The sequence below is a fragment of the Diuraphis noxia genome, unplaced genomic scaffold, assembly GCF_037042655.1.
Source record: "Diuraphis noxia isolate RWA-SAM2 unplaced genomic scaffold, SU_Dnox_SAM2 contig0001, whole genome shotgun sequence".
NCBI lineage: Eukaryota > Metazoa > Arthropoda > Insecta > Hemiptera > Aphididae > Diuraphis > Diuraphis noxia.
Window position 1 is genome coordinate 51,395,397 of NW_028301711.1, and position 25,960 is coordinate 51,421,356.

A 25,960-nucleotide genomic window follows, 5' to 3' on the forward strand; every position below is an offset into this window, starting at 1 on the left:
AATAAGTTATCACTTAAGTATTGATTTTAGTCAACATCTATTATTAATTTAATTTTAATATAACTACCACATTTTTTAAAAATCATTTTGGAAGATATTATTCTCTATTAAGTTCTGTAAATAATATCTGTCATCAATCTGTATACCTATAATATTTTATATTTGATAAAAAAAAAAAAAACTATTTTCTTTTTGTATTATTAAACTCATATTTTATAATACTTTGTAGTTTGTACCCAATCACAAGCTTAGACAGTTAGGCATAAGGAGTATCTATATACATAAAAAAATATATATAGGTACCTATGTTTCATGATATGTATATTTTAAAAATATAAATAAATTAAAAGATTAAAAATGTTAAGTATACTTCAAACTCAAAATTGTTTACAAGACATACTGTAACAGATAATATATTAGTATTAAAATATAACAATACCTAGTTTTGGTTTATTTGCTTGTTAAGTAGGTATTTAGGTACCTAAACAATATAATGATTTTTTTTTTCATTTTTAAAATTATTTATTTAATAAGACAATTTATTCTTTAATAATGTGCTTTTAGACTTCATTTCACTTCAGTAATTCAATACTTTCATCAACATAAATTTCGTTAAGGACGTCGTTTTATTCTATTATCACAAATATAAACGCTTCTAATTATTTATTTTCACTTAATGTGCTACGAAATTTAGTCTTTGTACATTTTAGAAAAGAAATTGATCTTTCACAAGCTACCTGTAAAATAAATAAAAGCATGTCAAATAAATGGTAAATATCCAAAAATTAAAAATCCAAAAGCAGAATCTGAATATTTATTTCAACTTTAGCAGCCACTAGTAAAAAAAGAGTAAATGTATACTTCAAATTTTCGAATACATTTTTGATGTACAATTCTTAAAAAATCACTATTGAAGGAATTTTTGAAGAATATTTGAATAGCATTTGAAAAAAAGGGTCCACTGTGAAATATATAATTGTTATTTGTGATAAATTAATAATTATTACTTACACATTTCATTTTTATTAATTGATTTTAATCTGAAGTAATTCAATATATTATGTTAAATATTTTTTTAATTGCGTGCCTTATTTATACATTTTATGAAATCATACTTTAATCTTTTAGTATAGTACTTTCCTCTCTCTGACTAACATTGAAACATTGAATAGTTTATGTTTACTATAGTGATTATAATTTATAATCATAATAATTTCTAAAATGCGTGTGTGAGTGAAATGACCTCAAATAAAATGTATTGGATTAGTAGTATCTAGGATAGATATATCATAATTTTATCATTATTATTATTATTATTTTTTTTTGATGTGAATTATGATTATTTTAAACTTTTATTGTTTTAAAATGTTGATAATAGGTTTAAATTTACAACTATTCGTAATAAGAATTACAATAACACCATAGTTTTTACCATAAAAATTATATCAAATTTGATATATCAATTTTATTTATTTTTTTTATTTGCCTAATAGGTATATCAATTATTAGAGTATAATTTTAAGTTTTTAACAATTGTATGCAATTTCAAATTTGATATGCGAGTTAAAATAAAGACTTCATTAAACAAAGTAATTTGTCATTGTTCGCAAGATATCTTGTTTTGAATTTTTCAAATAGTTTCTTTAAGTTTGGGGGAATACCTATTATATTATCTACAGCATTCTTAGAATATAGGTATATTGATTACATTTTGTAATAATATTATGATACAATTAATATATTTTAATCAAAATATAATAAATTCAAATTTTGAGACAGTGATATATATTAAAGTTATCTAGAAATAAATTATTTTATCTTTTATTATTTTTAATCAATTTTGACAGTTGTATGAACGGTTTATATATATTCGGTTTCGGTTTGGGTTTAAAGAACGGATTTTAAATTGTTAAATGTCAGTTACGATTTTTCAACTCAATTCCGGTAAAGTTATATTAAAATAAGTACCTACCTATAGGAATCGAAACCGTTTCAAATTTTAATGGTAGCTGTATACCTACCCAATTTTTATTATCTATTAACTATTAAGGGAACGCACTATTTTAAGCCAAGAAATAGTTATAAATTTAAATTTTTTTATTTTTAAATGACACTTGTCGTTTTTTTAACAATACTCAATAGGCAATAAATAATAATTAATAAAATAACTAAGTAATAGCATTATAAATACAATATTATATCATTATTTTAGTACCTGTATTGAAATAGTTAGAACATAGTATGAAAGGGAATAGATTAACATAATATAAGTACCATTATATTATTATGACGTACCTATCTTCTTTATTTGTGACATTATGTCTTTTATCTGGTTTTCATACAAAAAATGTGTACCTAACTAAAAAAATTTAAAATTTAAATTTAAAATATTAACTGATCAATTTTTTACACAGCGGTGCATTAAATACCTACCTACTAGCACGGCCGAAGCTATAGAAAACTAACAAAATAAAGATGACAATTTAAAATTTGTAAAATACAATTTAAGACTTTTTGAGTGAATGTTATAGACCATTAATATAATTTTTAAATTTTATTAACATTTCGGGGGGGGGGGGCTGCAGCCCCCTCAGCCCTCCCCCAGGCTACGCCACTGAGGTAGCCCTTAAATTAGACTCTGTAAAATAATTTTTAGAGGTTTTTAATAACACAATCGTGTAACTTCAAGTGCTCCAAAGGTAACAAACTAGCAACCAAATGAATAATATTTTTAACATTACCACTTACTATAGGTCTATTATAATAGTAAGTAATATGCATTAATATCAGAAAATGCAAAACGATAATTATTATAGTTGAAATTACTTAATAATTATTATTCATAAGAAATATGCATAAACAAAAACGCCTCAGTGATTTATCAATTTTATAGCCATCGGAGTACAAAGCAGAAATATTGATACAATACAACTTGTAAAGATGTTTGTTGAGCTGAAAGCTAGAAAAACAAAAATTAATTAAAAATTGACTAAATATAAAATTTTTCACAATTAAAATTTCATAAGTAATTGGACAATTTTTGATAGGTACTAAATGTTCATAAACCTTCGATGTGGTGCAGGAATAACCAAATTAAAATTACATGTACAAAATTGTTAAAATAATTTTTTTGCCCAAATGAGTAGACAAATTCAAATAAATTGCAATACAATTTAAAAAGCTGTGGTTAAATTGAACAGTGCTCGCGTTTGAATAAAAATTTCATTTTATGCTGCGTTTATCGTTATTGACCTTATTTAAGTAAAATGTAATTTTACCTAATATTTTCTAATAAATTATTTATAGTTTAATTTTTTTCATCATAATTTGCAATGTTAGTTGAAAATTATTATTTACTACCTACTTACTGTATAAATATTTAATATTAGTGTTTTATACTACTTACAATTACAATACTTACTAGGCATTTCATATAAGTAAATCAAGGTAAGTATAATTGATTATTTAAAATCATAATATTATGTTTTATGTAGGACTTTCGTAGTAAAAACTACCGACTACCGAGTAGATAAGTACAGTGATAAACTGATAACAGAGTATTGACATCTATATGGTGGCATGTACCTAGTATATGTAACTACCGAGTAAATATTTTGATTTGTTTACTGACATTTAAATTTTTCAATTTTTTTAGTTTTTTTTTTCTATAAACATCGATAAAAATGTATTTGTTGGGTAGAAAAACTTAAAAATATAATACAAGGCTTCTTACACATTGTTACAAAAGCAGTTGAAAAATATTAAAAATACATAGGCACAATTTTTTTTTACAAGCATTCAAAGTCTGAATATTGACAACATACGTAAAAATCATGGAAGTTCGCAAATTATTTTAAGCTAGAAATTCATAAAAAATGTCCTTTTTAAATCTAAGTTTGAACATTTTTAATAATATATAATATATCCTAGACAGATAAACCGTCTTCGCTCAGAATCGTTTTTCGAATGCAATGATATTATAGTATCATTGGATTCAAATTTAATTCAATCCATTTTAGTAACCCACTTGTAATCTACTGTACAGCAGAGCGACATCCACGACTTACCCGATTTTTGTTGTTGTTAATCTCAAGAAAAAGGGGCCCATCATATGCATTTGTTTGCACCTGGGTCTTTGACTCTCTAATTACGGCACTGATTGTTTCTGTTGTTCTAATGTTTCTAATGCTGAGTAGGTTTTTTTAAGTGTATTTCATGTAAGCAACAGTCAAAATCTAAATTCTAATAATATAATATAATAAATAATATAATATCGTTAAACAAAACGTAATTTATAAAATACCATTTAATAATTTTAAACTCAATCGCGCAATTGATGTCGATGGCGATAATTTATACCTGGGACTTTCAGTTGGATACTAATTTTGTATTTATTATCTAGATAATATAATTTATTTTTAACTAAATTTAGCTATTGCATTATTGCATAATACTGTACCTGCTAAGTGCCTACATACCTCTACATACCTATACTATCTGTCGTGTATATAAAAACCGATTCGATAGTTGTATGACGATGAATAATTTTTTTCAAAATCAAGTTCGAACGCTTCATGTCTAGTCCGGTATACAATTATGTATTTACAAGTGGTCTGCAAGTGTTTTCTGTTGTTTTACTTTCGGCGGCGTAAGTAATCACATAATATTATTCGGACGAAATACGCCTACGGGTCTAATACTTATTAATTTTCTGGTAAAAAACTTTTCTGATCAATTGTTTCCGAATACTTTGCGCACCCCTCTCCTCCCCCATATTATTTTAGTTTCAACATTCAAAAATTCTGTGAACTAAGCCCAAGACTATTATTTTAATATGACCTCGACATTGTCCACAACCTCTATGACACGACGTGTCACATGTCGTTCTCAGTGTTCTCACGTAGTACATTGTAATGAAAAATGATTAAATAAAAAAAAAAAAAAATAATAAAAAAATTAATACTCTATCGTGTGTTTGCATACGCACGCAATAATATAGGTAGGCCCCGAGCGACGTAATATGAGAAACGCAGTGTGCATAGAAGGTTTGACGAAACACTTGCGTATACATTGCCGAGCGTGTAAAACATTATAATAACGACGGCAATTGATGATTGTATAATATTATTATGTGTGATGAGTACGTATTAAAATAATGTTTTATATGCTCGTCAAGCGTTTCCGCGCCAATATTGACACGCGCCCGGTCGGAAGTCGCCGCGATCGTCGTAGGTTATCGAAAAGCGTGCGATGTTATTATAATTATATTATATTATAATTTATAGTGCGCCGTTACAGTTGTGGACCGCGAAACCGACACACAATAAATAATAAATACATCACTAAAAGTGCGACGTGTACAACTAATTATTTTAATAATAATTGTACAAAACAAGACTACACGCTGCCCAACGGCCCCGGCGACTGATTCCGAGGGCCTACTTACCTATACAATATTATAATTCTATAATAGACGTCCCAAATAATTGAATACATAATCATATTATTATATACTATTATTGACAATTCGTATGAGAATAATAATAATAATTATTGTTGTTGTTGAATTATTATTTTGCACCAATACTTAGGGCCGTCATCGTCGTCTATTTGCCGTCGTCGAAATGTTAGCGACCACCAAGCGCGCAACTATTGTTGCGCTGTGGTTGGTGTGCTGTTACTATGACCAAGTGAGTGCAAAGATACGCATTGACTAGTTAAAAGCTCAAGTTAAGTTGAAAAGTTAATTTTTTAAACTTTTGGCCTTTACATACATAATTTTATAGCTAACTTTTAAATTTAACTAATTTAATTAATTGATTAAAAAATATAGATTTTCTTAGTGTATTTAAAATAATAAATTCATCTATAGTTAAAATCAAAAACTTTTATTTTCTTTGTTTTCATAGTTTCATAAATTAATTACTTTTGGTGTAGTTACGAGGTTTTAAAATATATAAATATAATATAGTAATTAATATTATAGTGTGTGGTGTTTCATGGTTATTTGATAAAATTATATTACCTTTATATTATTATATTAATATAATAGTAGCACAAAAAAGTAATTACACTTTCTGTGATTCATGCACTAATTACAAAACAAATTTATTTTTATATTCTGAGTGGATCGATGAATTGATTTTACAATGATGTATATATTATTTTATTTTTGTGCCTGTCATCACATCTTGGCGAAGTAAAAATGCTTCGATTTTCTACAGCAGTGTCTTTTCTGGTAGGAAAGTGAATCTAGTTGGTTCTTTGCGGGAAACATCATCAACAGTATTAAATATTTAATGGGCACCACTGACAGAGTTAAGAACTTGGGAAATCAAGACATGAAAATGTACCCAGAAATGTTTGAGTATATATAGTAAATATATAAATATTATAACAAACCTCGTAGGATATAATAATTTGTATATTTGTTTGGAAATTAAATTGAATAAAACGGATTCGATACAAACTTTTTTTGTAGCGTTCCCGGGATTCGAAATATAAAATATGTTTGTACTGCTTATAGTAACTTATTTATTAATATTTAGGTACACAAAAAATTTATTTCATAATTTCATTTTAAATAATTGAATATTCTTAATGTTATGTACAAAAATGTTTTTGAAATAGGTACTATATATTACTCGTAAATCGAAGTATTGTTGCGTCTAAATCGATAAAATAAAAAAATATTATACACTATACATCTTCACGTGTAACCCCGATTTTATTTTTAAAGACAACTACATTAATTAAGTATCTACCTAATAATTGGCCATTATTAATTTGAACTCGATCAGTTTTTTCTTAAAATAATCCATTTCAAACTATGATTTAAGTTAGGAATTTAGTTTTCAGTAACCAATTTTAGTTCAGTGTTAAAAAGTTAGCAGTACAATTATTAAGTGAACTAAATCTATACAATTTTATTTTTAAAACTTGCGATGACTATCGCAAAAATATTAAGATGACTAGCTAAATAAATCTAAAATAATTTTTTAGATATAATAAACATTTTTTTTTTTAGGTTGTTAGTACCAACTAATTATGTACCTACCTCGGAAGCTACTATTAATTATTTCCTATATGTCCGGAAATTGTTTAAATTTTGCAAAAACAAAATATTTTCCGCTACCATAGATTATGAATTTGTGATTTAAATAACTAGGCAGGGGTGGCCTCGCTGTCCTCTGCCTTTCTCGTGCAGTAATCTCATGTAGAATGTCATAACGGCTGATTTCTAGTTTGAGAAAAATGCCTCTACTACAATCTACATTTGTGCTTTAGGCTAAAACTTGTTAACAACTGAAACTTCATTGGTCTACCATTATTATGGACACAGGACTATCCCTTGTCTCCTATTCACTGATCAGTAACACCTAATCCAAATCCATTTGTTATGACACACCATGCATAATTTAAATAAAAATTTAAAACACCTACTAAAATAATCCTTGCTATACGTACCTATGCTTCTATATAGTAATATTATATCATCATCGTTTTCATATCACAGGCGGCCACTAACAGACACGATCACGTACGGACAAAGAGCTCGACACGTGAGCATAAAACCCAACACCTGACGACCGGCATGCCCTTGGTAACCATGATGGCCGGCACCGCTACCGTCAACGGTGGAAGATCAACAGACACAGACATTGACACCGAAGCCGACACCAAATCTTCAAACGTGGATACTGGCAGCGGTAGCATTGGTGGGCTGCGCAATTTCTTGTTTCGTAAACCGAACAAAATTTTGAATAGCCTCATGCAGACTAGTGTCAGAGTCGTACAACGTGGCATGGACGCATTCCAGGGGGTGTCAAACAAGATGTACCACGTGGCCCGGAAACAGATCGGTGGTCAGCATACCGGCAGCTCTTCGTCGGAATCCTCGAGTAAATCGAACGAGGGTGGTGGTAAAACCCAGACACCGGTCAAGCGACAAACAGTAAAAAAACCGACCGGCTTCATCAAGAGGGTTGCCAAAATGCTCGACACCGGTATCGCGGGCATGGAACAGGTCACGGATCTGGGCTTGCTGTTGGGCAATATAGGCACGCACAAGATCATGGCCAACCTGAACGGAGAGAGTGGCAACCAGGAGATATTTAAAATGCTTATCAAATATGTCGGTACGTATACCTATAGGTGTAATGTGAGAAACGAGGTTGGAGCTCATATTATTATTAATCTAATTATTATATATTTATAGGCAAACACTTTTTAGCCGTACAACTAGTTCCGCTTTTACACACATTAAAGTAAAAATGATTAAATCACTGAAAAGAAATTGTAGATTAGATTTTCACAAAAAAAAAATTGTTCACTTATCTTAAGATTAAGGTAGATAAAATACAAAAATAATACTATATCACTAGCGGCATTTGTAATCCAGTAAAATAAAATTATAAAATATATTAATTACCTACATATTTTACAGTAATATCTGCTTTAACTGATTGAGTAATGACAACTAATTTCAACCGACTGTCATTAACCCGAAGTATAGAAATTATAACAAAATTTGTAACTAACAATTTTATAATTAATATAATAATTGTAGGTGATGTTATTTGTTTTAGACATAGAAAAACAAGCAATGGCGTATATAAGGGGGCGTGGGGGTTAGATCCTCTCCCATTGACCTTTTTTGTTTTTGCTTAGATCATGTAGGATGCACTATAATGTTATACTTTGTCATATTATTATGTATTTGTGTTTTGTGACAGGTTTTTTTCCTTATACATTTAATTGACAGGGATGGTTGCTAAGAACATGTCTAATCTAATGGCGTGAGTTTCAAAACGATTGTAAAATTTTTACATTTTAAATTAATTTTTAAGCTTAAAATTTGCAATAAATACCGAATGATTCCTTGTAGGTACTCAATTAAACTACACGTGTCTTATATTGTACTACGGGCTTCTTAAGCGTTAAACATCAAATAAAATGAACAGGGCTGATAGCTTACAACATGACTGATCAAACTGTGAAGGTATTAAGTCGATTTTTAATTAATTTATAAAAGTGACATTTTTAACTGCCGGGTGATTCCATGTAATCTGTGAAACTCCACCCGTCCGCTCAGTGACTACAGGGTCTTTGATTCTTATATATGAGACTACCATAACTTATCCTGCTTACAGATCACAACATTTGTAATCAATATTGAAAATTTCAAGCTGATAGCATGGTTGTACGATTTTTAATGCATTTTTTATGTAAACGGAAACCGTTAAAATTCGCAATATCAAGGTAAGGTACACACCGTAGAGTGTAGACCGAGTCCTTAAATTTAATAATTTACAGTTTGTGAAAATGTTTACACACAAATATCTTGCTAAATACCTACTGGTCTAAGCGATAGAAGGGGGAGATAATTTAGTAAATAAATTTGTATTAATATTTTGAAAATTTTATAGAAATATATTTAAAATATGATTAAAAAATAAATAAAAATTGTATAAAAAATGATAGTTTAAGTAAAAGTGAAATGCTTTAAATCTATTTATGTTACAATTAAAGTGTTGAATCAGTTAGCTTATGAAATAACTAGGTAATTTATAAAATAACTATAGTTGTAGGTAATGTATATAATTTATGCTTTAACTATAGTTATTTTATACATTCTCTAGCATCACTTCGTTATGTCAAATTGTAAATAACAAAATATCATGATAAATAAATATAGTTCCAACATTTTCAACAATTTAATATAACATACCTACCTATTAAATCAGATAACATTAATGTCAATTGACGTCCTTTTTGTTGGTAACCGCAATGTACGTTTTATTGATTTAAAAAGAGAAACCGTATTTTAATAACTGCAATGTAATATAATAAAGCTTACATTTATTATAAGACACTTTTATAATTAATAAGAAAAATTATAATTACATGACACCATGGTCTACACTCTACGTGACTGCGTAACGCATTAAAAAAAAAAAAAAAACATCATATTACAAAAGGAATAAAATAACATAACCTAGAATTAGATAATAACAAAAAGGAATTGTGTCTAACTTCAACATTCCCTTTCAATTTCAGCATTAAACTTGTAAGCAGGGACTTTGTCAGCATATCAGCTTCTTGATCAGTTGTTTGAATGTATTTTAACTGCACTGTTCCGTCTTGTACTTTTTCTCGAATGTAGTGGTGTTTTATATCAATATGTTTGGTACATTTATGGTATTCAGGGTTTGATGTTAATTGTATGCAGCTTTGATTATCTTCATAGAGTGATGTAGGTTCACTAACATCTAAGTTCAAAAATTATATAAGAATTCTTATCCATAGTACTTAAAATATTGCATCACTCATAGCCATGTACTCAGATTACGTTGACGAGATTGCAACCGTTTGTTGTTTTCTAGAACACCATGATATTGTGCAACCATAAAGTTTAATCAGATATCCTGTTCTAGAGCGGCGATCGTTGATGTCATTACCCCAATCAGTATCAATATATGCAGACAAAATTTGAGACGTATTCATGTTTTTCTTATAACAAAGTTTATGATCAAGACTACCTTTGATATAACGTAGAACACGTTTCAAATGCCACCCAATGTTGTTCAGTTGGATGACATTGATATCTGCTAAAATAACTAACAGCATGGCACAGGTCTGGTCTTGTCCCAAGCATTGCATACGTCAAACAGCCAATCCATCGTTTATATGGTTTGTCACAAATTTATCATTTTTATCAGAAGTTAGATTTAATTTGTGTTCTATTGGAGTTGATATTGGATGGCAATCTTCCATATTAAAATTGTTTAATACTTTTTTAATTACTGTATTTGATCAATTTTTAAAGAGTCATGATTTCTTTCTATGTGAATGCCAAGAAAGAAATTTAATTCACCGCAATCAGTCATTTCAAACTCCTTCATGAGATTATCTTTAATTGTATTTACTTAATGTAAGACAGTGTTTACTGATAATTAATATATCATCAACATATGGAATAAGATAACTCAAAACTTCATCAGTGTCTGACTGAGAATATAAACAATAGTCATTGTCTGATCTCTTGAAACCTAGTTTGTTAATATACGTATGAAATCTTTCATTCCAGCATTTACTTGCCTGTTTCAGTCCATATAGAGATTTATTTAGTTTGCATACCATTTTTGTGTCTTCATTATTTTTGAATCCTTCTGGTAACACCATGTAAATTTCATCATTGAGGTACCCGTTCAAAAATGCAGTCTTCACATCCATTTGATGAGCGCATAATTAATTTTCATTTATGAGTGCCAATATAGCTTGGACAGTTGTAAGCTTTGCAACAGGATTATATGTGACACTAAAATCAACTCCATATTTTTGAAGAAAACCTCTTGCCACTAATCTAGTCTTGTATTTCAAGATGTTTCCTTCGTTGTCCCTTTTAATTTTGAAAACCCATTTACTGTCTATAGGGTTTCGTCCGACAGGTAATTGTACTAATTCCCATGTGTTATTTTTATTTAACGACTGAAGTTCTTCATCAATTGCATTTAACTATAGTTTTCGTCATGTCGACCTATAATTGAATTACAGTCATACGGCAAATCATCAATCAAAGTATCTGCATTCAGTGCCAATGTACTAAAATCATAGTCTTCATGTCATATTGGTGTTTTTCTTAATATTGAAGTTTTGGGTGGTTGTTCTTCATTCATAGTTGTTCTCTCTATATCTTGAGTTACATAATTTGGTTCTGGACATTTAGTTTCATCAATAATGTGTTTAATGTTCATCTTCAATACTTGTTTGTTCTGTAAATTTATTTTCATCAAATATTACATCTCTTGATACAATTATTTTATTTTAATCTTCACTCCAAAGTCTATAACTATTTATGTTGTAACCAACCATAATACATTTCTTTGTTTTTGAATCTTACGTTGTTCTCTTTTCCTCAGGAATGTGAAAAAAACTTCACAACCAAAAACTTTTAACTTAGAAAGATTTACCATTTTATTTGTCCACAACTCAGCTGGAGTTTTGTTAGATTGTAATGAACGACAAGGATTTCTGTTTATTACATAGGTAAATGATAAAATTGCTTCTCTCCATAATATTTTATTAACACCAGAATGTAGTATTATACAGCGGGCTTTTTCTAACAGGGTTCTGTTCATGCGTTCAGCTACTCCATTTAATTGTGGTGTATACACCGTTGTGTATTGAATTTGTATACCCTTAGTAATACAAAATTCTTTAAAATCCTTAGAAGTATATTCACCTCCATTATCACATCTTATATCATGAGATATTTTACAGTTATGTTTATGATGTTACATAAGCCTCATACTGCATAACACATTCTAATACTTCACTTCTTTTTGATAAAAGATAAACCATTGTAAAGTGGGTGAAGTCATCAATTAACGTTAAAATGTACCTTTTGTTATCCTATGTCGCAAGTGATATTGGACTACAAACATCCGTATGTATAAGTTCCAAAGTGCGACTTGACCGTTGAAGCAATCTTTCCTTAAAAGGACGTCTTGTTTGTTTACCTCCTAACATGATTCACACACAACATCAAGTTTATCTATGCCCTTGGTAGAAATGTCAATTCCATCAACCATTTTATCTTTGATTAATCTAGACAAGTTTGATTTACATAAATGACCAAGCCTTTGATGTCATAAGTTTGCATTTCCTTCAATAACTAAATTAGCATTAGTTGAATCATGCATATTATATATATTAAAATTAATTTGATACATTTTATCATTCCTTTCACCCATGGCAACTAAATTATCATCCTGTTGTATTAAAACCTTAGCATTGTAGAATGTTATTTTCATTCCTTTCTCTTCAGTTTTCTTACTAAAAATAAATCATGCAACAAATCTGGTACAAAAAGTACATTTCTAAAAGTTATATACATTAGAGCAGCGTTTCCCAACCTTTTTCCCTCGCGGCACCCTAATTCCAACCCATATGTAGCAGCGGCACACTTGTCACTGACTTATACTCGTATAATATGTATACATATTTTTTTATATACCAGACTTTCATCATATTAAATATTAATACCGAAGTAGTTGTATATCAGTATAATATTACTAACAATCAGTTTAAAATGGTTAGATAGGAAGAAATATTATTATAATTATCCTAAATATTTAATTCATTGAAATGTAAAAACAAGATACATTACAATCACACTAATCACAGCAGACAACAAACGACTAACTGATTAAAATTTTAAATTATTTAATAAGAAATAGTGAACAATATCCCCGATAAGAGAATCGTTAAAACTATTTTAACCAATTACCGAAATTTTACATAAACGTTTATTAATAGTCGTGAAATTTCGCGGCACACCAATATGGGCCTCGCGGCACACCGGTTGGGAAATCTCTAATTTAAAGAATACATGGATTGTACCTGAGTATTTTGCATAGAGCATTTCCTTTTGTTTGGCCACATCAATTTTTATAGGTTGTTCCAATTCTTGAATTTCTGTAAAAAAATCTTTACTATTTACAATGTGGTCCGATGCTCCGGAGTCCAAGTACCAACATATTATATTTGAACTTGATAAATTCCCATTCACAGTGGCTGCAACTTGAGTATGAAAAGCAATATCTTCTTTCGCACTACTAACTTCCTCAGTAATGATTTGCTTTACTTGTTTTCTGTTGAATTTTAGGCTTTTGTGTCTTTACACGACAATCAGAACGTTAATGACCTATTCGCCCACAGTTAGTATTTGAATTGAAAACTGGGGTTTTTAGTTGGATATTTATTTGTATTTCCAGAAAAAGCTGCTCCAGATACTTCCTTAACTCTTTTGTTATTATCTATTTTTTGTAGTTGAATATCCAATAATTTACTTTTAACAAAACTTAATGTTTGTTAATCATCAGTGATAGTTGATGATTCATCACTAATAGTTTCCAATGCAATAACTATGCTATTATATGATTGAGGTAAAGTTAACAACAACATACTTATAACAAATGATTTGTCCATTTGCTGTCCAGATCCTTGAAGCTCACGTAATCGATTTTCAAATAATAGAAAATATGACTACAATGAATCTTTTTCATAATATTTTATTGTCAACAATTTTCTAATCAAATGAAGGCGACCAGCAACACCTTTCTGTTCAAAAGTTTCATTTAGAGCATCCCAGATTTCCTTTGCCGACTTTTTGCCTTTCACGTATTCCAAATGACTATCAGCAATTCTCTGAATAATTAAAGACTTACATTTTAGTTGTCTCTTTTTTTCATTCTCAGTTGTTGGTTCTACTGTGACGAAATTCAAAAGTTCTTGTTCTTCGAGTAACACTTCCATCCGAAACTTCCAATTGGAAAAATTCTTTCCATTGAATAGCGGTACTTTGAATTTGTCATCTTCCATTTCAGAAAAAAAAAAAAAAATTAAACTAGCAAAAACTATATTATTGCACAACCAGGATAGGGTGACTTGGCCCATAACCTATTGATTTAAAAAGAGAAACCGTATTTTAATAACTGCAATGTAATCTAATAAAGATTACATTTATTATAAGTCTATAAAAGTGACTGAATCAGTTAGCTTATGAAATAACTAGGTAATTTATAAAATAACTATAGTTGTAGGTAATGTATATAATTTATGCTTTAACTATAATTATTTTATACATTCTCTAGCATCACTTTGTAATATGTCAAATTGTAAATAACAAAATATCATGATAAATAAATATAGGTCCAACATTTTCAACAATTTAATATAACATACCTACCTATTAAATCAGATAACATTAATGTCAATTGACGTCCTTTTTGTTGGTAACCGCAATGTACGTTTTATTGATTTAAAAAGAGAAACCGTATTTTAATAACTGCAATGTAATCTAATAAAGATTACATTTATTATAAGACACTTTTATAATTAATAAGAAAAATTATAATTACATGACACCGCCATGGTCTACACTCTACGTGACTGCGTAACGCATTTTTAAAAAAAAAACATCATAATACAAAAGGAATAAAATAACATAACCTAGAATTAGATAATAACAAAAAGGAATTGTGTCTAACTTCAACACGTTTATCGTGTTATTATAAGATTTTTGTTGTTAATATTTGGTATATGTATTATCTATAAAAGTTTAAAGTTTAGTAATAGTTTTACGGTTACACGTGTTCGCTGTTGGTTTGTCTGTCTTTATACTATTATTTTAAGTATAAATTATATTGTTCACGATAAATTCAAATGAATTAGATTTAATGAAAGAAAAGTTTAATATAAGTGTTAAAAATCGTTCATTAAAACCAAATAGTGCATTTTCAACAAAAGAAAAATATGCAAATTTGATGATAGACGTGAAAAAAATGAAAATAAAAAAAGAATCTTCTTATGACTATTGGCTAGAAAAATATTACGATATTGTAAAAATTAATGGCATTGAAAAATTAATACTACCTGTAAGTAATCAAAATGAAAATGTCAAATTATATGTTATGATTGAAGAAATATTTGATTATTTACATGAAATACATATTTCTATTGGACACAGGGGTAGAGATTGCATGTTATATGAAAAAAATAAACGTTATAAAATATAAAATTAGATCTGATGTTAAGCAATACATAGATTTGTGTATACTTTGCCAGCAAAAAAAAGTCAAACAAAAAGTATTGTTGTAAAACCAATGGTGTTTGATGATTTTAATAGCCGTTGCCGAATTGATTTAATTGATTTTCAATCTCAGTCCGACGCAGGATATAAATTTGTTTTGGTTTATCAGGACCATCTGACCAAATTTAGTATTTTATGACCTTTGAAATGTAAAAGAACTGAACAGATAGCATACGTGCTTTTGGATATTTTTTGTTTAATTGGTGCTCTCTCCGTACTAACCTAACCTAACCTAACCGTACTGCAATCGGATAACGGCCGAGAATTTTGTAATGAAATTGTAAATTCTTTAAAAGTTGACTATTGTCCATGCTAAACCAGGACATAGCCAATCTCAGGGCAGCGTAGAGAGAGCAAACCAGGATATAGAAAATATGCTGACTACGTAGATGCAAAGCATTAATACGAACAAATGGATTGAAGGCCTTCGGTTTGAACAATTTATGAAAAACAAAGCTTTACATTTCAGAATTAAACGTAGTCTATATGAAGCGATGTTTGGTAGTGTACCAAAATCTGGATTATCTTCAAGTCTTCTATCTAAAATTATCTTGCGTGAAATAGAATCAGAAGAAGTAGCTGTAAGTCAACAAAATATTAACTCAGGGCAAGAAACGGAAACCCTATTGGATAATAATATGGTATGTCATAAACAAAAAAAAAAAAAAAAAATAAGATATTTACAATAGTTTATAATAAATATTTTATCTATGTCTTTAAAGATGTATTAATGTAATTGACTTAGTTTAAATTAAAATTTAATTAATTATTTACAGGATGACGTTATTGATGTAGATCGTCCAATAGTTGACACAGAAGAAGATATAGTTAACTTAAATATTTCTATGATAGGTAAATTATATCGTTTAGCTAAGCTAAATCACTTTTAATATTGTGATTATACAAATAATTAAATATACCTACCTAAAGAAAATTTGGAAAAACAGGCAAAAAGAATGAAAGATTTATCAAATACTAAATTTGCGGTTGCTAATATTGGTTCTATAGTGCGTATCAAAATTCCCGATGTTGATAGAGGAAGGGGTGATCCTCGTTCAATTGTTGCAGTTATTTTAAAATTAACTGACGATGGGTTTTATCAACTGGGATGCAATGATGGTAAGATAAATTTAAATAATGCAAGTTATTTATTATTTTTAATTTATTTGATACATATTCTAATTACAGGAGTGTTAAAACAGTTTTACTCTCGATCACAGTTCACAGTATGTTCAGAAAATATGTTAGCTGTAGAAGCTGTTCCAAATAAAAATGTTAAATTAAGATCTGCGGCAACTGCGCAGTCACTGGGAACTGGTCTGGGTTTTTTTTAAGTGCACTTGTACCAAAAAATGTGACACAAAGAGATGTGTTTGTAGAAAAAAAGAGGTATTGTGCAACTCTAAATGTCACAATATAGCCTTACATATACAAATAAATAAATAATATAACTATAATTATTAATTCAGTAAAATAAAATATTTTAATATACCTGTATTTAAAATTTTAATATATTTTATACTTTAACGGATATAAAACTGAAATTGTATAGAATAACTAGATATTCTATGAAATAACTAGTTAAAGTACAATTTTCATGTATTATTTAATACTTTAACTAACATTCATAGGTAATCATGAACTACCTCGCTAGTTATTTTCATAAAATAACGAAATTCAACACTTTAGCTGTAATATATAATACAATGAATGCTTTTTTAATTATAAGGAAAAATGTTGAATGTAAACAACTCACCCTATATTATATAGATTACAAGTAAATTATTCACACAGTAGATGCTGATTAGGCATTTTGTTTTACTATAGCATGTTCGTTCAATGTCGTTGGTTTATATTACGCGTCGGAGCACTATAGTTATTCATATCAATTATACATATTATTACATATATCTGATCTTATTATTATTTACCTTTAGCTTTTGTATATCTGTGTACTTCAACAGGTTATGGGCTCAGTAGTGAGGTATTTATAATAAAGTCAAGTAAGTTTGATACAATAATTATCGATTTATGAATCACGTGTTTGTGTACAGACATTGTACAGCAATAATAATTCGCGAAGTTTAGTGCAGTGCAGTGTAAGTGCATCGATGGAGTGAAGCGCAGAAACTGTGTTTGTTATTATTACATTTATGGTGTACAAATAATTTGTAATTATGGAAAACGAATCTATAAAAATTAATAAAATAATAGGTAATGAAAATTGGAAAACATGGAAATTCCAAATAAAAGTCATAATGACTGCAGTCGATATATTTGATGTTATGACCAGAAAATCAAAAAACCTGTTCTTACAAAATTAAGTTCAGAAACTGAAGATGATGCAAGAAAAAGGTAATATAGTGTTGATTATTCAATAAATAAATTTGAACTATTTTTAAATATAGTCAAGAATCAATTAAATACTTCAGTAATTACTTTAAAAAGTGATTGTAGTCTGGAATATAAAAATACTGAAGTAAAAGTCTTAATGGATAAATTTGGAATAAAACATGAGACGAGTGTACCATACACACCACATGAAAATGGCAAGGCGGAAAGATGAATGCGAATAATAGTAGAAGTGGCCAGAACTATGTTATACAGCAAAAATTTATCTAAGACACTTTGGGTATAAGCAGTGAATACAGTCGTGTATACAATAAATCATACAGGTCAATAAGGAAAAAAAACCTTATGAATTATGGTTCAATAAAACACCAGATATAAATCGTCTGAACATTTTTGGTAGTGAAGTATATGCACATATACCAAAAGAGAAACGAAGAAAATGGGATCAAAAAGGTAGAAAAGATATCATTGTTGGATACTCAGAAGAAACCAAAGGATATCGTTTATACTTTGATGGAAGAGAAATTTCAATAAGCAGAGATGTCATATTCAAAGAGTCAACAAGCCCATCTACAGCTACACAAGTAATAATCATAAATGAAGAACAAGAGGAAGAAGTAAATTCGGAAGGTGAAGATGAAGATGAGGAAGAAAACAACGACGACTAAGAAAAATTGGATGATGATGAACAGATACCAATAGGAGCTGAAGAGCAAACAAGAATGACACTCAGAGACAGAGGAAAACTCAATAAACCTATAAGGTATAGAGATGCATTATTTTCAGCATGTAATGATCCAGTTACATACGAAGACGCTATGACAGGTGACAATTCAGATGATTGGAAGGCAGCAATGAACGATGAAATGTTGTCATGGAATAAAAATAAAACATGGACACTTGTGGACTTGTCTCAAAATAAAAAATCTATCAATAATGGTTATACAAGATTAAATACAAAGCGAACGGAGATGTCGATCAGTAAAAAGCAAGACAATTTGAAATTAAAACAGCATTCTTATATGGACATTTTGAAAAAGACATTTATATGAAACAACCAAAGGGTTACGAAGATGGAACAAAATTAGTATGCAAACTTCAACGGAGTCTATATGGGTTAAAACTGGTACCCAGGTGCTGGAACAAAAAGTTCACAAATATGATGATGAACTTTGATCTAAAGGAAACAAAAGCAGACTCTTGTGTATTTGTAAGTTATAAAAACAATCAATTACTAATAGTCATTATTTTTGTAGACGACGGGCTAATCACAGCAACAAACAATGAACTTGTGGACATAATGGTGAAGTATCTAAAGGACAACTTTCGAGACGAATGAAAATGAACTTGATTATTTCTTGGGTATTAAAATTGATCAGAGACCTGATGGTTCAATTTTTTCATACATCAATCTTGATATTGCAAGCGCATTTTAGAGAGGTTCAATTTGGAAGAAGCCAATGTCCTGCATATTCCCACAGATCCACAACATTCATTAGATCCAAATTTGTTAGGATCATTGGAAGCAGGGAATTTCCATACAGAGGATCAGTTGGAAGTTTGTTGTATCTAAGCCAAATAACAAGGCCTGATATAACTTTTGCAGTAAATATTGTCAATCGTTTTCTAGAAAAGCCTCTGACCATTTACTTGAATGCGGTGAAGCGTATATTTAAATATTTAAAGGGAACGTTTAATTATGATTTAATTTATGATTCTAGAGCAATACCTGCAAAGTTCCGTGGATATAGTGACGCAGACTATGCCAGTGACACGACAACGAGACGATCAACGTCAGGATTCATTTTTATTTTGGGAGATGGAATCGTAGCATAGTGTTTACAAAGGAAAAAATCGTAAGCACTTTTGACTACTGAAGCAGAATACAAAGCATTGAGCCAATCGATACAGGAACTTATTTGGTTGACGCTACTTATCAGTGATCTTCTGGAGACACAGGGAGATCCACCTGTTTTGTATGCAGACAACCAAAGCGCCATCAAACTAATGACAAATCCAGGATACCATAAGCGAACAAAACACATCGATGTTCGCTATCATTAAATTCGTGAGAAGTTCAGTGAAGGGATGTTTTCTCAAAAGTATGTGCCAAGCAAGGATCAGTTAGCTGACATATTAACAAAGCCAACTCCACGACAAAGATTCCAGGAACTCTGGGAGATGTTGGGAATTAGGTATATTAATTCTAAGTTAGAGTATATTGTTTAAGGGAAAGTGTTGAATGTAAAAAACACACACACTGTAGTACAGCAGACGCTGAATACGCATTTTGTTTTACCATAGCATATTCCTAACCTTCTGTGTAGTAGCCTGTAGGACGATAAGTCGTTGGTTTATATTACACGTCGGAGCACTATAGTTATTCATATCAATTATACATAATATTATATTATTATATTATTACATATATTTGATCTTATTATTATTTAATTTTAGCGTACTTCAACAAAAAATTAATATGGTTTACTGCGAAATCGTATTTTATGTTTGAAAGCAAATTTTTTAATTATTTAATTTTAAGACGCTTATAAAATATATTTGTGATATTATAATTAATTGACTTTTTTAAAGGGTATTTCTAAAAGATAGATTTGTATGAAGCCTTATATTTATTTTATTTTTAATCATTGGTATGATGATGGCTATGAAACCTTGAAATTTTCGCAATTTTACTAAATTTCGTTAAAATTTTAACTTCAAAAGCTTATAAAAACCTTTCGAAAATATATGGGCTGGCATATAAACAACTTACATATTAATAACCCTATAATGTTTAAATTGTCATGCTCTTTTCGTGAAAACAAAAATATTTACTAAAATTAATTTTTAAAAAAAAACTGAAATTCAAGCGAATATGTGTATCATTCTTCTTTACAGTACGAGTCAAATTCTAGAGTGTTTCACTATTTAATGGATGTCTTAAAATTGAAATCAATGATATATTGGTATATCATTATATTCTAAAAACGATTTGGAGCGTTGATAGTCAGTCTATGTCTATGTTTAATTTTAGATTATATTTTTGGTTACTGTTTTGACTGATGAATAAACCTTGTATTTAATTTTCAAGTGTTTTTTTTGTGACTTTTTATTTTAACAAAGATTATTTTTTTAAATAAACTATCGAAACAAATTTGTACACCTATAAATAACTCATAAAAAAATGAATTAGGTCACGTTCACGTTTTTTTCAAACGAACGCGTTCACGTTCACGTTCTTTGAAAAAATGAACGCATTCATAAGGTCGTTATCTAATTTTTTGTTTATAAATAGTTTACCAGCAGTTTGTATAAAAACCCATAAACATATATGTCTCAACCCAAAAATAAAAACAATTTAGACTTTAGAGCATATACATTTTTTAAAGTATCTCAAGGCTGGGCAAGTTAATGATTTTTTTTAACTCAGTTAAGTTAAATTAAAATCTAAATCAAGTTAATAGTTAAAAGTTAATTCAAAATGTTCTATCAATTGAATTAAGTTAAGAGTTAACCAAAATTTAATATTAACTTTTTAACTCAAGTTAAGTTAAAAAAAGTTTCTTGTTTTCTTATAGGTAAAATTAAAATAATTGGTATCTAAAATTGTTCATGTTATTAGACCAAAGAACTATTACTATTTTATGTGTGCAAAAGCTAACAGTACACATTTTGTTAGCATACTTATAACCTTATAAAATATGTACCTACCAGCAATTTGTATTCCTACAATAGTTCACAAAATTAAATTAAATTAACTTAACTTGTTTAAATGTAAAATTAACTCAAGTTAATTAAAAGTTAATTCAAAAGCTCCTAAAGTTATTAATTAAGTTAATTAACATAAAAAAAATAACTTATTAAGTTAAAAAGTTAAATTATCTTAACTTTAACTTATTAACGCGTTAATGCCCAGCCTTGAAGTATCTAAATTATAAACATGTTATATTTATTAAATACAGTAAAGTAATGTAGTAAATAAATTGAGCGTCTTCAAAATCGTTCAAATTCATTAAAAATATAAACGCCGTTCACGTTCACGTTCTATTTTTAAAAAAATGAGCGACGTTCGCGTATCGTTCACTAATTATTATGAACGTGAACGTGAACATGCGTTCATGAACGACGTTCTTTCCAAACACTGGATATTAATATGTTGAAATATTTTAATTATAATAAATTAATTGTTTACTTATATCAAAATTCATAAAAATTATAATAATAATTAATAATCATAGTTAACAAAGTATCCAAGTATAAGTTTGTATAAAATATTATTATTTTTTGATTCCCACTTAAAAAAAATTTTGCCGGCTCTAAATAGAGAGAATTCAATTCCATAGAATATATCATTACAATAAACAATATTTTTAAGTTATGAATAAGAATTAACATTCCTTATGAAATTTTTAAATGATATCAACTTTTTAACATAAATTTCCATATTTGTATACAACTATTAATACCCATTGGCCAATGGCCATTATATTATTTGGAATATGTAAAAAGAATATTTTAAGTTTTAATTAAACCACTTTAATCAACAAAACAAATTAACACGTAGTTGCATGTTTTCAAAGTAAAAGTGTTGATTAAGTGGGAAATTCTACTATACCTACTGTCACCTACTATTAGTTACTGTATTTTAAAACTTTAAGTCTATGTATATTATAAAATAAGAAGCATTTATGGATAGATTTATTCTCAACATACTTAGTATATATACGTTTAACGGGTTTTAAGACAAGGTAAATCCAGGGGAATTATTGACTTTGTTACTGGAAACGCAGTACTTAGATACTAGTAGGTAGTACCTATTAGGAAGTAACTTTAGTTGCAAGTTAAAATGTAACAAAATTACTTTTCATCGTAAGTGCGTGTTATACACTTAAGCGCAATTTAAGTATTTGGTGTTTTGTTTTTATTAGATTTTAAGAACCAATTTATACTGTAGGAACGTAAATATTTCATAAAAGTTCGTTTTTCTGATAGTATTTATATACGTTTTCGCAATAGTTATATGACAAGAAAAAAGTTATTTTTAATATTTAATTCCGAATTCATATTATAAATTTTATCATTGCAAAATAAAAATTGTTACTAATTCCATATTATTTTTATTGGCATTGGATAGTTATTTTATTGACAACATAGTTTTATAAAGTTCCAGTGTGATATATTTGGAGAAAAAAGTGACTATAATTTTATATTTATTTTAATGAAGTTACCTTATTTTAACTTAAAAGTAATGTAATTTAATTACCTACCAAATAAAAGTAATTTTTCCAACACTGGTAACTAATATGTATATCATATTATTGTGTTGTGTCTTGTGTTAATATATTTTATAAAATAATGTAAATAAAATAAAATTTTTTTTTTTTCGACAAGGTTCCAGAGTTGGCAAAGGAGCCAAAAGCAGTGTGACCCAATTTGTCAATGATGTGGGAACGGTATCGACTTTTGCAGCCACAGACGACGAGATCACAAATTCAATTTCCACGCTAATGGAAAAGTTAATGAGTAACCCCAAAGCGAGCGCAGCCATGGTGCGTTTGGTCCTCACTGTTTTGGACGGCAGTCCGTCTACGTCATGCTTGCTAGACCAATTGCCGTTGTCTCCTCAAGACGTACGGATGGTGTTCGATGTATTCGTGGGCAGCAACGGACAAATTATGTTAAAAACTATTGCGGGGCTGGTGTCCGACTTGACCACGGGACCAGATACGAAAGCATTTTTAGAATCGGTTTTGGGAATGATGTCCATGTTCAAAAGGTATTGTGTATAATGCAGTTGTAACCAATCACCGTCTGACATCTCGACTATTAAATTCAGTTTTGTCCGATTGGTGGTATAATTACTGAATTAGGTAGTTCGTATTTGGGTACAGATCAGTTTGTGTTATGGCCGACCGGTGTTACGACTTGTTAAATATCGGTAGTGCACTGGTGCTACATGTGAAATATTTTTATAGGGCCTACAGGTATTTTTAAATGTATTATTCAACTTCAATGTTTGTCAATTCTTCTAAATATTTGTGACTATATCTAATCCGTACATAATTTAGAACATATATGAATATACGACATTGGTTTCTACTGTTTCTAATTTCTTACAGTGCTTATAGATTATAACCAAACATCAAAGGAACAGATAACAACTTTATGGGTTAATCCCCCAAAAATCGTATATAGGTACCTTATAATATAAATATGAAAATATAAGAATATACCTATTGTGTACCTATTGCCGTATTGGTTGATATTTCCTCAACTGACTCAAGTAGAAAACTAAAAGAAAGGTAGAATAATTTTAATCCGGGTGAAGTCTGATATCGAAGCTAGAACCTACATAATATTATGTCATAACAGGCATACGGCATGCTCATAAATCGTGAATATTTTTTAATTATTTTACTATTTTATATTGAATACATTTTAAAATACATTAAATTAGAACTTAGGGCGATGGAGTGACTTAACAAACAAATTGGTTAAAAAAAATAACTTATACCTGACTTATAACTAGGTCTGAAATACAGATGAGATGAGACAGGAATATCTACACTAAATACCTACATTTGAATTTGAATCTTAAGTTTATTACGTTACATATATAAAATAAACTTTTACGTCCTAAGCACGACGTTTTCATTTTTAAGTGCGATCGTATGGTTAACAACGGAAAAAGGTGTTAATATTATAATTATTCATTTTTTTTTACATTTTGTTCCAGTGACACTCCAGAGTCAGCGGGCGCCGATCATTCGGAGAAGCCGACGTCTATTGTTGGTTCACTCACTAGTTTCTTTACGGGCAGGGAAGACGAGGGAGAAGATGATATTGAAGATGAAATCACTGAAAAGTATATACCACCTCCATTGGTCAATAATAGAAAAAAGAGTAGCAGTACTGATTTCAACGGAAACATATCGAAACCATCTGCAAAAAAACCATCCAAACATAAGTTTGACGATGACGATTGGTTCAGTAAAAACGAAGACACGTTCGAATCACTAACGAAAAAAGAAAAAGTCAATGGAGACCCTTGGTTCAGCGATGTCGGAATTGAAACTAATAAATTACAAAAAAAGCCAGCCAAATTTAAATCAGACGATAGGTTCGAGAGTAGTCGTGCCAATAGCGTCAACAGAAATTTTCAGAGAAGCAATAAAAAAAATGAAGTTAGGAAGAAATTAGAGTCTCTAAGTAATAACAATAAGGACTTCATTGATGATTCTAAATTGAGAAGTGTAACGAAAAATACAAAAGCTGTAGCTGAAAAGCAAAACACGGACGAGGAAGACGATTTCAACATATTTGAAGATGACTTATAATAAGGGACTTTATCCCCCAACCTACAGTTTACAGAATTCACCTAAATAAATATAATTGTTTTGCATATCTCGATTTGTACTTCTTACTTTGCAAATTATAATAAAACATAATCTATATATAATAGCATTGCAATAACACGCATCCCATGATATTATTTACTATAGGTATACTTAGTGTGTTATCAAGCACATAACTTTTTTTTTTAAAGTAACCATTTTTGAAATTCTTTAACGAAGGACCATAATATTTTTTAAATTCATGAGATTTTATAGCAACGCATGGCATGGACTACAAGTTACAACACGATATATCATTTAAAAAAATATTTTTGTTTATCTCTTATACTATAATATTATTTTTATTCAATTGATGAACTAAAACAAAATTCAAATTAATCACTCTCTAGAAATTTATACTTTATAGTGATTGAAAAGTAAGCTGAAATCATCCTCAAAGTCTCAATGAATTGATATGCCTATCATTGAAATCATTCACTATTTTTAAAAATTAGCCATTAGCTAAAATTGATTTTACATTTATATACATAATAATGATCTATTATCAGTATTATCTATCTATATATAAAATTACTTGTCCTGGGTGATTCATCAAGAT

General features: G+C 29.0%; 1 protein-coding gene and 1 pseudogene across 1 annotated transcript; both read left to right on the forward strand.

The window, feature by feature from the left end:
• The first annotated feature begins 5,081 nt into the window (after nucleotides 1-5,081).
• On the forward strand, nucleotides 5,082-25,466 carry LOC107168676 (uncharacterized). Its single transcript, XM_015518162.2, has 4 exons — nucleotides 5,082-5,690; nucleotides 7,517-8,138; nucleotides 23,399-23,783; nucleotides 24,744-25,466. Exons 1-4 carry the CDS (start codon nucleotides 5,625-5,627, stop codon nucleotides 25,342-25,344), a joined length of 1,674 nt encoding a protein of 557 aa, XP_015373648.2. The 5' UTR covers nucleotides 5,082-5,624; the 3' UTR covers nucleotides 25,345-25,466.
• LOC149060878 (uncharacterized) lies at nucleotides 15,797-17,097 on the forward strand (annotated as a pseudogene).
• Nucleotides 25,467-25,960: the final 494 nt, after the last annotated feature.